Source organism: Rosa rugosa, chromosome 4 (genome assembly GCF_958449725.1).
Source record: "Rosa rugosa chromosome 4, drRosRugo1.1, whole genome shotgun sequence".
In the NCBI taxonomy this organism is placed as follows: domain Eukaryota; kingdom Viridiplantae; phylum Streptophyta; class Magnoliopsida; order Rosales; family Rosaceae; genus Rosa; species Rosa rugosa.
The window spans coordinates 21,163,516-21,178,581 of record NC_084823.1 but is presented as its reverse complement, the minus strand read 5'-3'; the positions used below and the strand labels follow the sequence as shown (position 1 = coordinate 21,178,581).

The 15,066-nt window shown below is 38.7% G+C and overlaps 2 protein-coding genes and 2 long non-coding RNA genes across 17 annotated transcripts; 1 reads left to right on the top strand and 3 right to left on the bottom strand.

Moving 5' to 3' along the window:
• Positions 1-2,021: 2,021 nt before the first annotated feature.
• Positions 2,022-3,207, bottom strand: LOC133741956 (uncharacterized). Its single transcript, XR_009862270.1, has 2 exons — positions 2,273-3,207; positions 2,022-2,194 (listed from the first exon to the last, which is right to left on the bottom strand). It is a non-coding gene; the product is annotated as an uncharacterized LOC133741956 (long non-coding RNA).
• A 612-nt stretch (positions 3,208-3,819) lies between these two features.
• Positions 3,820-6,497, bottom strand: LOC133743984 (uncharacterized). Of its 3 annotated transcripts, none has more exons than XR_009863313.1 (5): positions 6,225-6,497; positions 5,658-5,984; positions 5,327-5,433; positions 5,003-5,052; positions 3,820-4,137 (listed from the first exon to the last, which is right to left on the bottom strand). XR_009863313.1 is itself a non-coding variant. In XM_062172086.1 (5 exons), the coding sequence occupies exons 1-4, from the start codon at positions 6,321-6,323 to the stop codon at positions 5,345-5,347; spliced, it is 435 nt and encodes a 144-aa protein (XP_062028070.1). In that variant the 5' UTR covers positions 6,324-6,496; the 3' UTR covers positions 3,820-4,137; positions 5,327-5,344. The 3 variants fall into 3 exon arrangements, 1 of the variants encoding a protein (XP_062028070.1); XR_009863314.1 differs by lacking the exon at positions 5,003-5,052 and having other exon boundaries at positions 5,658-5,787; positions 5,861-5,984; positions 6,225-6,495; XM_062172086.1 differs by lacking the exon at positions 5,003-5,052 and having other exon boundaries at positions 5,658-5,780; positions 5,861-5,984; positions 6,225-6,496.
• Positions 6,498-6,618: 121 nt separating this feature from the next.
• On the top strand, positions 6,619-12,729 carry LOC133743985 (uncharacterized). Of its 12 annotated transcripts, XR_009863317.1 has the most exons (15): positions 6,619-6,975; positions 7,061-7,143; positions 7,254-7,414; positions 7,555-7,611; positions 8,137-8,181; positions 9,301-9,347; positions 9,553-9,713; positions 9,813-9,939; positions 10,052-10,147; positions 10,839-10,898; positions 10,996-11,101; positions 11,199-11,286; positions 11,471-11,529; positions 12,020-12,137; positions 12,266-12,729. It is a non-coding gene; the product is annotated as an uncharacterized LOC133743985 (long non-coding RNA). The 12 variants fall into 12 exon arrangements; XR_009863327.1 differs by lacking the exon at positions 8,137-8,181; XR_009863325.1 differs by lacking the exon at positions 9,301-9,347 and having other exon boundaries at positions 10,842-10,884.
• A 453-nt stretch (positions 12,730-13,182) lies between these two features.
• Positions 13,183-14,587, bottom strand: LOC133741829 (probable E3 ubiquitin-protein ligase RHC1A). The gene is made up of 2 exons (XM_062169548.1): positions 13,661-14,587; positions 13,183-13,542 (listed from the first exon to the last, which is right to left on the bottom strand). The coding sequence occupies exons 1-2, from the start codon at positions 14,538-14,540 to the stop codon at positions 13,466-13,468; spliced, it is 957 nt and encodes a 318-aa protein (XP_062025532.1). The 5' UTR covers positions 14,541-14,587; the 3' UTR covers positions 13,183-13,465.
• Positions 14,588-15,066: the final 479 nt, after the last annotated feature.

The window sequence follows — 15,066 nt, the reverse complement described above, 5'->3', positions numbered from 1 at the left end:
TAGACACTAAGGAGATATTGTTACTTTTTACCTTTGAATGTTGTTTATGATCCTATAGGAGATATTTGTCTCGTCCCGGCCTCAATTGTTCGACAAATGAAAGACTTGGAAATGGCAATGCTGTGGTGACCCGAGAGGGGGGTCCCACAGCGCCGCGACTCCGAGCCAATGAGGAATCGACATGTCACGAATGGCATCTCGATAGCTCATCAACCCGAAACCGCAAGGCCTTTTGAGTTTAGGTTGTTGGTTTACAAAACACTTTCTTGGACAAATCATTCTAGCAACCTAACAACACATTTTCAAAAGCGGAATTCGAAATGGGCTAAGAGTTTTGGGCTTGCAATCGGAGCCCAATTTGGAAAATAAAACTGATCTCTAAGTAACGACAAGTATGGGAGACGCGCCCCAGGGTTACGGGTCTCCCGGAATTTTTGTAAACGAGTAGGAAATAAATAAAAAGTAAATAAACAAGCTACTACAAAATCCGATTAAGGACCAAAACCTTCTTTTGATAAAACTAAAGAGAAATGCGCCAAGCCGTGTCATGTGCCTCCCCTGTACGCTTCCCGACCACATGCTCGAAACCTGCACACTATAGTAGGGGTGAGCTTTCGTCCTCGCATGCCCAGTAGGGGCCGACCCAACCATGCTAGGTTTGAAAAATAATATACTTGAAAATATTTACTACATAATATTGTGCACGTTTATCGAAAAATGCTTTAAGAAAAGTGGCAACCACAAACATTTGTTTTCTTTCATAAAACATGTGCAGTATGCTTCACACACTTGGAGCTCCGAGATACTTACCTGCCGGCTAAAATAATATAAATCAGTGACCGACCTGGTTCGTCCTGAGTACGAGAACCAGCCAACTACTCTGTAGTCTTTGTGACTACAAGTAGCGAAAGTGTCCATTTCCTGGCTCTGAGTCTCCTATGACTGGTTCACTGTCCGTATTTACCTTTCCCCGACAAACATAGGAGCACAGCCCCCTCCGGAGGTTCACGGTTATCGACACCGTGGGATCCCTAGGAATCAACGCGTCTAGGTCCCATTCACTTTCAGGTCACAAACATACAAAGGTACAGTATCTCAACATGCAAGTCTAGCCTCGGTTTTCGCAATCAACAATTATCAGCTCTGAAAACACATGTATCACGAGGCATCGACTGATGAACAACCAAAAACGTTCTTAACAGGCAACATACTATCTTAGTATAGCATTCCGCATATACTGAAAAGTCTCTAACAAGGAAGGGACAGCTCACCCTACCTGGAATTGGAGTGCTTGCCCACATTCGGGTTCGTTCCCGACTTTCGATCCTTTATCCAAATCCAAGTGCACACGCTCGGGTCCTTTATAATAAAATTAAACCAATAAGTAACTTGACTTTATTATAACTCAACTAACCGAGCAACCAAAACATTTACTTAATTTCCTTATAGTCCATCGGATTATCCTTTAATCGAAAAATGATCTAGAACTTGTGTTTATAGAATTTTCCTTTAGTTGATAAATTCTATTATCCATTCCCAAACAATCCAAATCCAAATGATATAGCATTTGAATCATTTAGGATATGGTGATTATACTTAGCACTTTCACCTTCATTTCTTTACCCTTTTTACCTTAAGAAAACAAATGGCAATTTCCATTCCCGAACAATTCATTTAACATAGTAAGCTCATTCGGGATATGGTGATCACACTTCTTCCCATACTAAAATTTCGGTCAACCGGTTTGACCTCATTTTATTTAGCCTTTAAACCCTAAGCTATTAAATAGCAACCACCATTCCCGAATAATTTCATTATACGATAATTCCGGGATATGGTAGGTTTGGAATATTTCTATTCACGGACCTTAAATTGAACATTCCACATATTAATTCACTTATCCAAAACCGGTCCATTCTTATTTATAATTTTTCTCATGCAATTAGCCAAATCACCGCTTTCATAATTAAATCAACAAGGACAATTTCCTATCAATTCCAATCCACTCAACAACATATCCATATCACCATTTTAACACTTTCCCATTCATGAGGCTACAAACAACAGATTACAACCACCACAGTTTCACCAACAATAGATTCAAAACCCAGACCCTTACCATTTCTTCTTTTCCAAACATGGATTCGATTCAAGCCAGCTGCTTTTTCCACCACCATCAATCCATTCAGATTCCCTAGTACGTACGCAAAAATAGGATCAATAATCCATTCTCAATCAATCCATATCCAAAACAAAGTCTCGAGTTTCTTACCAATTCCTCAATACAAATGGAACTGACCCAGCACTTCCCTTCTCCGAAAGCTTGCAGTTCCGCAGACCTCATTTCCTCCATAAAACAACATCCTTAATTAATTAACCTCAATGTCCCAACAACAGTCAAATTCAAAATTCGAAAGCCTGTGTTCCTTACCCATTCTGCCGAGACCACATCCTTCACTACGTGCTGCATCTTGCAGTCGCCATCATCTCTTCATCATTCCTTTAAGAACACATTCGAACTCAAGACCAGTAGCCTTTCCTTCTAATCTGTACTTCTCCGTCTCCTCCGTACCCAATGTTCAAATATCCCCAATCGAAGAACAAAGCATCAGAGACCCATTATTTCGAAATTGGAAACTCAATGGGACAAGGAAAGGGGGCCTCAGGTTGGCTTACCAGAAAGATTGGATATATCGGCGATGTACACGGCGGAGCTACGGCGGTGTGCGGCGGCTCTGGTTGGAGTCAAAGGTCTGGATTAGGGGTTTCGAAGGATAGTGTAGCTCTGACTCCGTTTATGGAAGTGTTGAAGCTCGATTCGAGCTGGAGATCGGAGAATGGAGACATGCAGAACCTCGAGTTCCGGCGAGCTTGCATGGCATTTTTCGGTGGTCGGAGTTTGAGGCTATGGTTCGGGTTTTGCTCTCTAGGGTTTGGTGCTTCAATTTCTGGCATTGGTGGCGTGAATCGGCGACTGGAAATCGGAGGATTAAGGAAAGCAGTGGTGTCGCGGTTTGGGGGCCGGAGGCAGTGCAGGTGGGTGATGAGGCTCGGGCTTGGGTCGGATTTGGATGCTGGTTCGAAGGGTGGAGGCGATGCCAGGAGGTGGTGGCCGGAACCGGTGTTTTCCGGTGGTTGCAGAGGGAAGAAGGGAGAGTGTGCGAGAAGGAGAAGTCGGGGAGAGAGAGAACGCGGCCGAGAGTGAGGGAGAGAAATGAGAGTTTTGGTTTTTAGGGTTTCCAAGTTTTCTATTTATACTTGTGTACGTGAAATACCAATTTTGCCCTTGCGACGAATTACGAAACTCTCCTAGCTAATTTTTTTCGGGTTTTGGGCTCGGGACTTTTCTTTCATTCGCTTTTCGTCTGAAACTTACTTAATTAATTCTTGACTTCATCCTAGGCCCAAAACGAGGAACTCTGGCCCGCACTTAAATCATGAGGCCCAAATCGTAATCTCGATACTAAAATAATTTTCAAAATAAATTCCTTCACTTAAATTACCTTGTGGAAAAATCTTATTGGCGAAAATTACCATCTAAAAATTAAACAAAAATTTTCGGGGGCTCACAAATGCAATGAACATTAATCTACTAGCTTACTAGCCGCATGCACGTTCAAAATGCCTCATTTTTGAATATTCTGCTACAACTTGGGATTAATCTGCTAGCCATTATACTTTTAGTTGTGAACCAGATTAAGTGTTCACTTGTAGATTTTAAATTTCCTCAACTGTCAATTGTACATATGACACTAATTGCTCAAAATTGAATCAGGCCCCTTTGTAAGTTCACAACGTTACTTTGTACATAGTTCAGTAAATCATCAATGAAAGGAGATTACCAATTCTAAGTTCCAATTGCAATACATCAATGACTTCTACTAAAAGGAAGCTCAAATTCTTGCATTTCATCTCTCTCTCTCTCTCTCTCTCTCTCTAAGTCAATGTTTGATTTCTCAGAAGCCCCAATAATGGGAGCCAAAATTTGAATGGTAATAGAATAAAGGTATACAAATTTCTAAAGTTTTGCACTAGTGGGACAATAAATCAAATACAGTCACCAAAATCTCCATGGATCCTTGAATAGAGGAACATAGTTTTCTGTGGGAGGGAGAAGGTGAAATGAATCTACAGTTTCTGCATCACAAAAAATTTCATCATTCATAAGTAACAGTAAATTCAATAGCTGCTTCATAAGTAAATTGGGCATTGGTCTATGTTAACATGTTTCCTCAAAAAATGCTGGAGTCATCAAGCCATAGTACAACAATTAATAATATGCTGCAAACAGAGAGGCTAATGGAGGGCATGACAAGTAAGGCTAACTGTGCATCAAGAACTGAACTCTCAGCCATATACTGAGTTTAGGTAACCCGCTGCAAGAAATTTTAACAGGGCACTGAAATCAGAACACTAGACTTTCGGAGAATAAGGTCAGGGATACCCTATAATGGCCATTGGCCAAGGTTCAGAAGATCACTATTGACATTAATTTTAGTCCTAGTTTAACTTTAAAAGGAAGGAAAAGTCTTCACAACACGATAATCACATCTGTTACTTGTACCATTTCATGTCCATTTCTATGTAGTCAAGAAAAGATGTACGTCTAGTTATCAGCCTTAAAACAAAATGCTTTTAGAAATAAGGTGGAACAACACCAATGTAGACTTGTCAGCCAAAACAGATCAGCAACATCTTTTGCAGTCCATGTACTATTGTCCGGTGATTTTATAATCTTTGAATTTGGGGACCTATCTAAACCAATCGAAACTAGCTACATTACAACCCTTCAATAAAGAACTAGAGAGGATTGCACTAAATAAATAGTGATCTTATCAGGAGTTAATGAAATGGAAATGATGAGATTTCGATAATGTCAACACGCTGAGAAACAATATGCAGGCATGCATCAGCTATATAACATATAAAACACGGTTCAGTAAGTATTAGCATAGGATCAATGTTCAAAGACTTCATTATTCAACTCACAAAGCTGACTTACGAGATAATGGTGCAGCTGATGAATATCATTCTGGCTTTCACAATTCCATCCTTAAATTAGATGAAAAGTGTCAGGTCTCTACACTATATGCCAGCAATAATGACAAGGAATGCAACTAGTTTTCTCTTGTTCTAACAAAAAGGAAACTGAGTCCAACTGAAAAACTCTTTATATCGGAGTTTGTTTCCAAGAAAATGGTAAATGATTCAAAAGGTTCTGAGCACAAATTACTAATTAATATTAAGTTTCCCTTCTTATTCATATTAGTTTCTCCACAACAACCATGCATACACCTTATCAAAATAAAAGGAAACAAATGCTTACCATTTGAAGATAACCTTTTTAGATTGCAGCTCCACTGGGTAAAGATAAATATATATATATTTCATCAGCACATGAAGCCATTTTGACATCTTCTTCTGCAAGGGACCCTGCAATGGTGGTTCACTTGACAATTGTTAATATAAAACGGTAACCTTTACCAAAATCCTTAAATTGTAAACATGTATACTAATTGCATGCAGCATAGTTCCAAAAACATAACAAAAATAAAAAAGATGAAAGATGAAATCTTTTCTATTTTCATGTTTTTTAAACCCCTCCAAAGGGTAAAATCATTCTCAGATTGACCAAAGAATGAAGTGAGAGAATATACCTGCAGATGGCAAAAATGTCAACAGCGGAGAAGAAAGGCCAAACAGCATCTCTTCTGCATATTTTGCAAATTGGGTTTTAAGCAAGTATCCGCTCTGCTCCTCATTTTCTCTGGTGTTCTGTTCTGCTCTCTGAGACACAATACTATATAATATAGGGAGATAAAGTAGAGATATAGAGAATAAGGTCAGGGACACAACAAACCTGGGACCTTCCAACCTGGGACACAACAAACATTTTCCTTTTGGCAACAAGACAGACTAGCATTACGAAGAGAGTTCTGGGATGGAGACTTTGCTATTGGGGATTTTGGGGATTCCGGACCATCCTAGCAAATGAGATAGTATAAAGACTAAGACAACATATTGAGTTACTGCTACCTATTGATGTTAAACCACAGAAGAATAAAAAAAAACTTCGATTTGAGTTTATTAGCTCTGAAATCGCCATCCCAAGAATACAACATTCGAAATCAATACTAACAAATTCCAGATAAATTAATTGATGAATCAATACATGCAATCATCCAAAAGGAAAGGAATTTAGAGAATATGGGGGGGGGGCGAACCCGTGTATCGACGAAATTGCTCTCTGGAATTAGAATGATCGAGAGGAGGTTCACCACATCATTGCATGCAAGGGGAAGGGGAGGTCGCTCGATTCGCATATTGGTCTGACTCGTAATTCACTTCTGACCCCGTCTGAAGCCCAGGGGAGGAGCTGCCAAACGCCCAAACCAGACAAAGTTTTCATGGTTTTGATGAAGAGGATGCCCAACCTAGCTGTAAACCTCATCCCAGATGCCAAAATACCATTAGCCCCCGCTTGTTTCACCATGACGGCAAAACATTTACAGTTAACGGTCAGTTCACGGTCAACACAAAGTAACCAATTCCTGAGGATGTAATCTGTCCACGTCACTGGGCCCCCTTGGTCTACATTTCGGTTGGTTCATTGCCGAGCCGGTCATGGATGAAAATACGATTTTGTCCCTGCTTCATCTCTGTTGCCCGACACCTGTCTACCGTCTCAAAACTCCCGCGTCTTTCTTCTCGACACCTGGTCTGCTGCTCAGTCCTATCGTGTCTTCGCTACTTCGCTGGACAGAGAGGTGGAGAAAGAGAGAGAGATAGCGAAGGAGGTGGTACTGTTTGTTGGCATCTACGATTCGGATTCAATCTTCCCTGTGTAAATCTGGAAGTCTCTATCTACACGGAGAGAGGCGTCTATCTACAGTAATATTTGCTGAGCCAGATTATCGGGTTTACTGATTGATCAAAGCTGGATAGAGTTTGGGTTCTTCTTGATTCATCGAGAAGGTATTAACTGTTGAACTGATCTAATTGAAAACATTGAAATTATATTCTTTCTTTTGTTTGATTCAAGATTTTGTGGGTGTTTCAGAAAGCGGACAGTTCAGCGAAAGAGCCCGGTTTCAATCCCAGTGGCTGCTCTTGACCTTGATAATGAAGAAACTACAAAAGAAGGTACAAACCACTTTGGGTTTTCTTGATTTCTTCCCTATTTTGAAATTTAAATGCTCAATTTTTTCTTTCATTGTTCTTTTTTACTGAAATTTGAGTATTTTGATGGGCAGAGAGTGAGAAAGAGAAGGTAGAGCCTGAAATTGTTGTTGTGAATGAAGAAAAGAAAACATGAGAAGATGAGAAGAAGGGTGAGAGGTCTGGTGCTTCGTGCTCAAGCTTGAATTTTCCTTGCATGGATAAGCTCAGGGATGAGCTTTCGCTTTCTTGAGAGGTATCGACTTATTTTTTTCAAAAAATTTCTTCAAAATTAGTGTAAACTTGATATGTCATTGATTTAGGATATGGGCTCAGAGGTTTTGATTAAACAGAGTATTGATTTTGCTGACAATTTCCATGTTTTTCTCTGACAAGAAATGAGGTTGGGTACTTGCATCTGAGGATTCTCGGCAACATTGGAATGGTTTCAAGGTAAGGTTCTGATCTTTGGCAATTTGAAAAACTTTCATCAAATTGTGTGCTATGTATAATTTTCTTATCAGTTATTGGAATTTTTTGGTTTTGATATGGGGAGGAAGGGGACGAGTTTGGGTGGTGGGTACGAATGATTTTCCGAGTCTCAGCTATTAATAATCTTCTGAAAACAAGGAATAAACTAATTTTTTTCTTGGTTAAATCGATCAAGGGTTGGCGTTTGAGCTTTGTTTTATTTTTAATTGGACATGAAAATATGATCTATGCTCTTTTTGCTTGACAGTGTTTTGATTTGGGAGGGAATGGAACGAATTTGGGTAGTCAGTACATCAGATAATGTGCGTGTATTTTTCTGAAAAGCATGATTTTCTAAATTGTTGGTATGCCTGTAGGTGAACTTATAGGGAGCAAATTTGTTCATAATTTTATCTGCTCACTACTATGATTTTTCATTAAATTCGGAACAAGAGATTGCCAACTTGACTTAGCCCACTGACTTTTATTTGAATGTTAATAATCTAGGTGGAGAGATTCCTCCTGAGATCGGAAAGATGGGTAGCTTGGAAGGTTAACTCTGTTTCTTTTAGCAAGTTTTTTTAATTTTATTTTTTTATTATTATTATTATTTTTTATGATTTTGATTTCTGTACGCATTTGATTAGTATGTTGTTGATTGTGTAGAATGACTTTATGAGCATTTTTATTTAGTTTATAAGCTTTTGTTGTGAAAAGATTTGAACTTTGTTTGTTAGACAAAAAGAGAGACTATTGGATAGTTTCAGAACAATTCAGTTTGCTTTGTTTGGACAATAGGACCTTTTTTTTTTTTTTTTTTGGTTTGTGTTTTCTAGAGAAAGCACAGTTGAGACAGAGAGAGAGAGAGAGAGAGAGAGCGAGAGAGAACCAGAGAGTGGTGATTCGGTTTTGCTGTGAGGAGAAGAAGATCTGCGTTTTGGATAGCTCTGCCGACTACATTTTCGGTTGGTTTTTGATTTGTGTTTTTTGGTTTATAGTTTTCGTTGGGTTTTTTGCTGGGGCTGGTTTTCAATTTACTTGGATTTTGTTTTTATAGGGGTATTGTTCGTGCTCCAGTTTAGGATTCTCTCCTGTTGGTTTCTCTCTTCCTCCCTTCTGCCTCTTTTTTAGCTTTCTCACTCTCTCGCTGTCCAGTTTGGATTTCGATTTTATACTCACCTTTGCTTTTTATTATCATGTGTTATGGATTTTCAGTTTCTCCTGGAAAGATTTTTGTTTTATGGTCAGTAATCAATCCTTTTCTCTTTCAATATGTTTTAAAATAATAAGGTTGATTTTGATAGGATGAGTAAAAAAATGAGATGGTCGACTCCAGCCTACATTTATCAAACTATTTTTGCATATGATAGGGGTAGATATTATCTGGATATTACAAGCTTATAAACAAAATTTATTCTCTTTGGTATTTTTGGATCTATACTTTGGTTATAGGATTCTGAAAAGTGATATATGTCTTTGGTTCCTTTATCAATGAACTTGGTGACTCTGAGCAAAGATATCTTGGAATTATTTCAGTTTCTTTTTACTATGTACTTATATGATGATTGGGGTTTAGTGATTGTAGATCATAGTTGAACCGGGTTATTACATTGTCTATCTTTTAGAAATTATTATTATGTTTAATTTATCTTCTCTATGTTTTTCTTGCAGCCTGGGCATTTCCAACGCAATGATCTGACATAGTATCCGCCTTTTAGGTATGCTTTCTAGGTTGTGGTTAGATTATGATTTTGGGGCTTATGTGTGTGTGTGTGTCCTCATTACCTACTTCATGAATAAGAATAATAGATGGAGACAACATAATCTATACATTTGGTGAAAGAGACTCAAAGGGTACTGTACTGTATATGAATATTTCTTGAAATGTAGTCACATGCTTCTTTTTCTTTATCTTGCTTCCAGATATGCCTGCAATATGCTTCGACAAGGAATGAAACAAATAATAATGAACTCAGAAACCCTTGAAGCTAAAGCGTTGGAGAAGGTGGAGGATAAGTCCAAATGAGAACTCTGAGGCGTTGGCTTTTATCACTGATTAGAGTTCACTCGGTTACACTTTAGAGGTATATGTAGAGCACCTCTTTTATCATTTGTTTGCTTGATCTTTTATAGTATATTGATTTGAGTTGAATTATTTACTGATCTTATATATTGTTATCAAGGCATAAGCGATGGAGGAGGTTTCAGAGAATCTTCAGAAACAATTGAACAAGTCAGTGCTCGATGATGAAATTAAACATCTCCTGTAAAAGATATCGTAAACAGACACAGCAAGGTGCTCCGATAGGGGTAAGTACTATACTTATTCCCCCAGTGAGTTGTATCTCTGCTTTTACTGAGACTCATAAACATTACAACATTTGTTGGCTTTTGATCTCATTACCAACATCATCTTTTGCAGGAAACTGAAGCATATGAGAAGCATAGATATCAACTCCAACTCGAGGAGGCCATTAGTAACAATGGCAACAAAACTTGCGCATTCTTAGCTTACAAGGTATGCCGATCTGTTTCTCTCTCTTCTCTATCCCTCTAGGTTTTCTGTGTCTTTTGATTGCTTTGCTTTTTGATGCGATTAGAAACTAGAACTTGAACAGAAGCTTGAATTTTTGGGTTTTTTTTATTGCTTGATTCAAATCACTATCGCTATCATTATTATCGGGTTCAAATAGTTTTGATTTTTAGGATTGTTTTCATTTGCTACGGCTTTATCTTCGATCTGAGGGATTTGATTGTGTGTGGAGCTCTGTTTGGTTAGTGAGGGAGTGAAATATGCTTCTAATATAGTCTTCTGGTTGTGTGTGTGAATATATTCTTCTTCTCTTAGTTTTGTTTGTGATGGGCTTTGTGGCAAGTAGACTTACAAGTATATGTTGTAATTAGAAGTTGACAGTACAGGGACACTGATGTATTATGTAATAATTGATTAGAAAGGAACATGTGAGCCAGGGATAGGTTTTGGGTGATAGATTTCACTTTTGGACAATAGATTTCGTTTGGACATCTGTAGCCTTTGGTTTGTGGCACAGTTTCTTGCTTTGAAGCAGCTAATATTCTCAATTTTCTTTTTCCTTTTTTATGGTCAGTGAGAATGTCTGTGATGCTATTTGCTATTTTCTGTGTTTATATAAGTATGTTTTTTTCTCATGGGAATTTAGTATGAGAATTGATTGTGCTTCAATTTGCAGCAGACCAGTGATTGAGCAAAGGAGAAGAGGAAGACTTTGGGCTTGGGTTTGTCAGTCATGGTTCCTCACTGAAGTTTTATTTTTTATTTTTTTTTACATACCCATTATTCCTTCTTTCTCTCTTTCTAATTCTGACTCTTTTATGTAAACTCTACAGGTATACAGAATTTCGTGGAGCAGTTCCTACTAGACTTGCACAGGACTTGGCATTTTCAGTTGCAAGGTTTATACAAAATGGTGGTTCTTTTGCCAACTACTACATGGTACTTATTCTCCTCTATATTTCAAAGCTAATTTTATCTTTGCTGATGTTGGTAAAATTATATGATTTAACCATCTTTTACTCTGATTTTGTTACAGTACCATGGAGGAACGAATTTTGGCCGAACAGCTGGCGGTCCCTTCATTGCAACTAGCTATGACTATGATGCACCTCTAGATGAATATGGTATGCAAATAGGGGATTAGGATCTTGACTAGGTTTGTAAATTTTGGCTCATAACCCTTGCTTTACACATTTAACATTTCCCTAATGTTAAATGTGTAAAGTAAGGGAATTGGTTATAAACCTAACATCATTTTACGTGAAGTCTATTACTTATCTAACACATGCTTCTTCCTATTTATTCCAGGACTACCAGGGAACCAAAATATAGCCATTTGAAATATCTGCACAAAGCCATCAAATTAGGTGAGCCAGGTTTAGTGGCTACTGATGAGCTAATAAAATTTATCTATGATAGGTATGTAATTAGCTGAGCCATTGTGGGATAAAGTCCTTTCACTGTTGAGGACTTTATCTCAGATGAGCTAATAAAATTTATCCATGATAGGTATGTAATTTGCTGCCCTTACTAAATGTTTTGGTTTCTTAGCATTAAGCTGCAACTCGGACATGGAATGTTTCATGGTTAATATAATGATCATGTCAACTATATTTTCTATACTTTTGAATTTAGTCCTTAAATAACATTGTGTTAGCTCCAAAACCCGCGGCAAAGCGTGGGCAAAATTTCTAGCTATATACTAAAGGAGAGTTGGTGTTCATGAGCACTGTTCCTAAGGTCCCGAAATGGAATGACACTTTTTCCCCTGGTCTTTGTTGTGAATTACAATTTGCCTATCAATTTAGTGTGTTGTTATTCGATTGTGCTTATCGTCAGGTTGTCATTTTGCAATAGAAGGGCGTGGATCAGCAGAGGAAGGCGGTACAGCTATTACATCGTTGGGATCATCACGGGGAGAAGGGAAGAGCTTGGTTTCTTCTTTCTGTGGATTGTGAAAGCTTTGACATCGAAGGTATTGTCTGGTACATTTCTAGGATTTTTTGGTTTCCCTGGGGGGTTTTTGTTGTTGTTCTGTGTTCAAGTAATTTTTTTTTTCTCATGAGAATTTAGTATGAGAATTGATTTTGCTTCAATTTGCAGCAGACTGGTGATTGAGCAAAGGAGAAAAGAACGGCTTTGGATCTGGGTTTGTGATTGAAATTATGTGCCTGTTAATTCAGACGTTGAATCGATCAGTACCTCAACGTGACATGAGCGTCAAAGCGTTCATCATTAGCAAGCAAACAAACCCGCGGCATCGCGCGGGAGGAATTGCCTAGTAATAAACGAGGAGCTAGTATTTAATTTATTTTATTTTATTCAGTTACACAGGTCAAGCCCCACGGTGCCCTAGCCTCTCCGGCTCTCCGGCATCCCATTAGCCGGTCAGAGTTGGCCACAGCAAACTGCAGGTGCCAAATGTCATCGCCTTGGTGGTCAGTGAGAGATGAGAGAACAGAAAAGTTCGGATATTAAAAAGTTATAAACGTCTCCTAACATTCTGCCCCCATGTAATATTTGGAAAGATCGGCAAAGCAGGGAATGGAAACACAATTTTTTTTTTTTTTTTGATCGGGTTAGTTGTTAGTAACTCACACACCCATGCAGTGGTATCCCAGCGCCAGAACACCTGCACCGACATTGCGGCGAAAGCCAGGCAAAGCCAGACTAATCCACTGCACCGCAGACGCACGAACCCAAAGGGTCCCTCAAATCTGCTGGCCACGGGATGGAGCTGGGATTCGAACGCTAGACCTGGGGGTTCCAGACTAGGCCATTCGACCAACACACCACACCACGTGGTTGGAAACACAATTGAGCAACGTGAAGATAAATTTTTATTTTTATTTTTCCTTTTTTCCATTGATCATTTATGTACAATGCCATTTGAGGGAAGAATTACAATCACAAATCTTTAATGAAAGAAAATCCATCAAACTAATATTAATTGCTCCAAATCGTTCTCATAAAACTGCATTAAAGATACAATGTGGTTAGCCCAAGGAGTGAAGGAAAAATAGAACATAATTAGATCCGAATAGAATAAACGGTAACACCGATTAATGTTAAACCATTCGTTTTAACCATATGCTCTTTAACATAGTTCCACATATATCAAAGATTGTACCCTTTCATGAAAGAAAAAAGAATTTGCATGTAGAACTGATCTAATAAGAAGAAGTACAATCTCTTTCCATTATGTTATAGAGATCATACCTGCAGTAGAACTTTAATGCATCTTTACCTGCCTATGGAGCAACCTTGTATAAAACAAAGCCAATATACATATACACATATTGCTTAATTTACATCACCACTTATTAATTGAGCTATAGAAGTAATAGAACGATCCAAGATCGGGGACCACCAGGTTCTATCTGCAAAACATGATCAATACCTTAATTAGTCAAGTAGGTAGGTTTAATTATAAGATAGAATAATACAATACAATTTGATCAAACAAGCAACAAACTAATATTTAAAGTTGATTATTACCTTGACGCCTTGCTTGGTTATCAAGGTAACTTTGTCTCCAATGAACTAATGCACGAAATGGCCAGAAGGAAAGAAACTGATTCCACCACCAATGTCGTGACGTCACCTCTTCTTCCTCCTCTGCGTAATAATTTTCATTACGATCTCCAAACTGATCGATCCCATTATTTAGTTCATATCGGCAAACTGGACAAGTATTGTGTAAGCTCAGCCAAGGGACTATGCAACCAGAATGATACACATGCTTGCATGGCATTTCTCTTACTTCTCCACCAACCACAAACCCTTCCTTGCAAACCGGGCAACCGGGTTCCTTCACCAACCCCTCTTCCGTGACTTTCACCGTAGGCAATCCATCGATTGCCCAACTGGGCGCTGGTGATGGCCCCCGACGCTCATTCGGAACCTCGTTTATTGTTCCCTCGAAAGTAGCAGCGTTATTAGTATGATCCTCGTCGAGGGTGGCATTTTGTGGTACGGGAACTACAAGTCTTGGCGGTCTCTCGAACTGGAGGGTGATCCAAGACCGTGGATGATCAACTGGCTCATTGTCGGTTTCGATTTGCCATCGAAGTCGTCCGTGGTGCCTCAGAGGGGAAGGATCGAGGACGAGAGCTAGGTTTTGAAGTAAGCGGGCAGCCGGGGAAGCTTCTAGGGCTTGAAGGTGGTTATTGATAGAGGCAGCAGGCCTCAATACATCGAGCTCATGATTGAGCTCATTGGAGCAATAGTGACATTGAAATCCATATGGGTTGGAAGAGGCAATTCTTACAGTATGTTGGCAATGGCGGCACCAGAAGAAACGAAAGGTTCTCATTCTTCTTATTCCATTGACCATAACACGAGGACGAGGACGAGGACGAACCAGTGACGACGACATTGATAAAACTGATGCCAATAAATATTGGCTAGGGTTTGATGATTTGATTTGTCTAGCTTTGGACCTTTTTTAGGAAGAAAACAAGTAAGACTCGTGTTTATATACATAAGTTTGATGAAGAGAAAAGGAGAAAAGGAGAAAAGGATGGCTTTGGGTTGTACAGTAAGAGATTCCTTTTCGCAAAACAGTAGTTTTGGTTTTCTTCTTTCTTCGTGACTTCCTCTTCTACTTTATCTTAACAAAAAAGCAAAGGATGATTGAAGCTTGATGCAAAGTTAAAATTAAGGAGGTATGGTACGTCTTTAACTAGCGACTAAACTTTGTATTAATTAAGCAAGATAGTCTTTTTGGTTGGATAGTAATTAAAAGAGTAAGTTGACCTTATATAAACTAAAGCGAGCCACATAGTCCGGAAATGCAAAAAAAAAAAAGGAAAAAATATCACAAATAGTCATTGAGGTATGACTCATTCGACACTTAACTCACTGTATTTTCAACAATATCACTTAACTCACTCACTTTTACA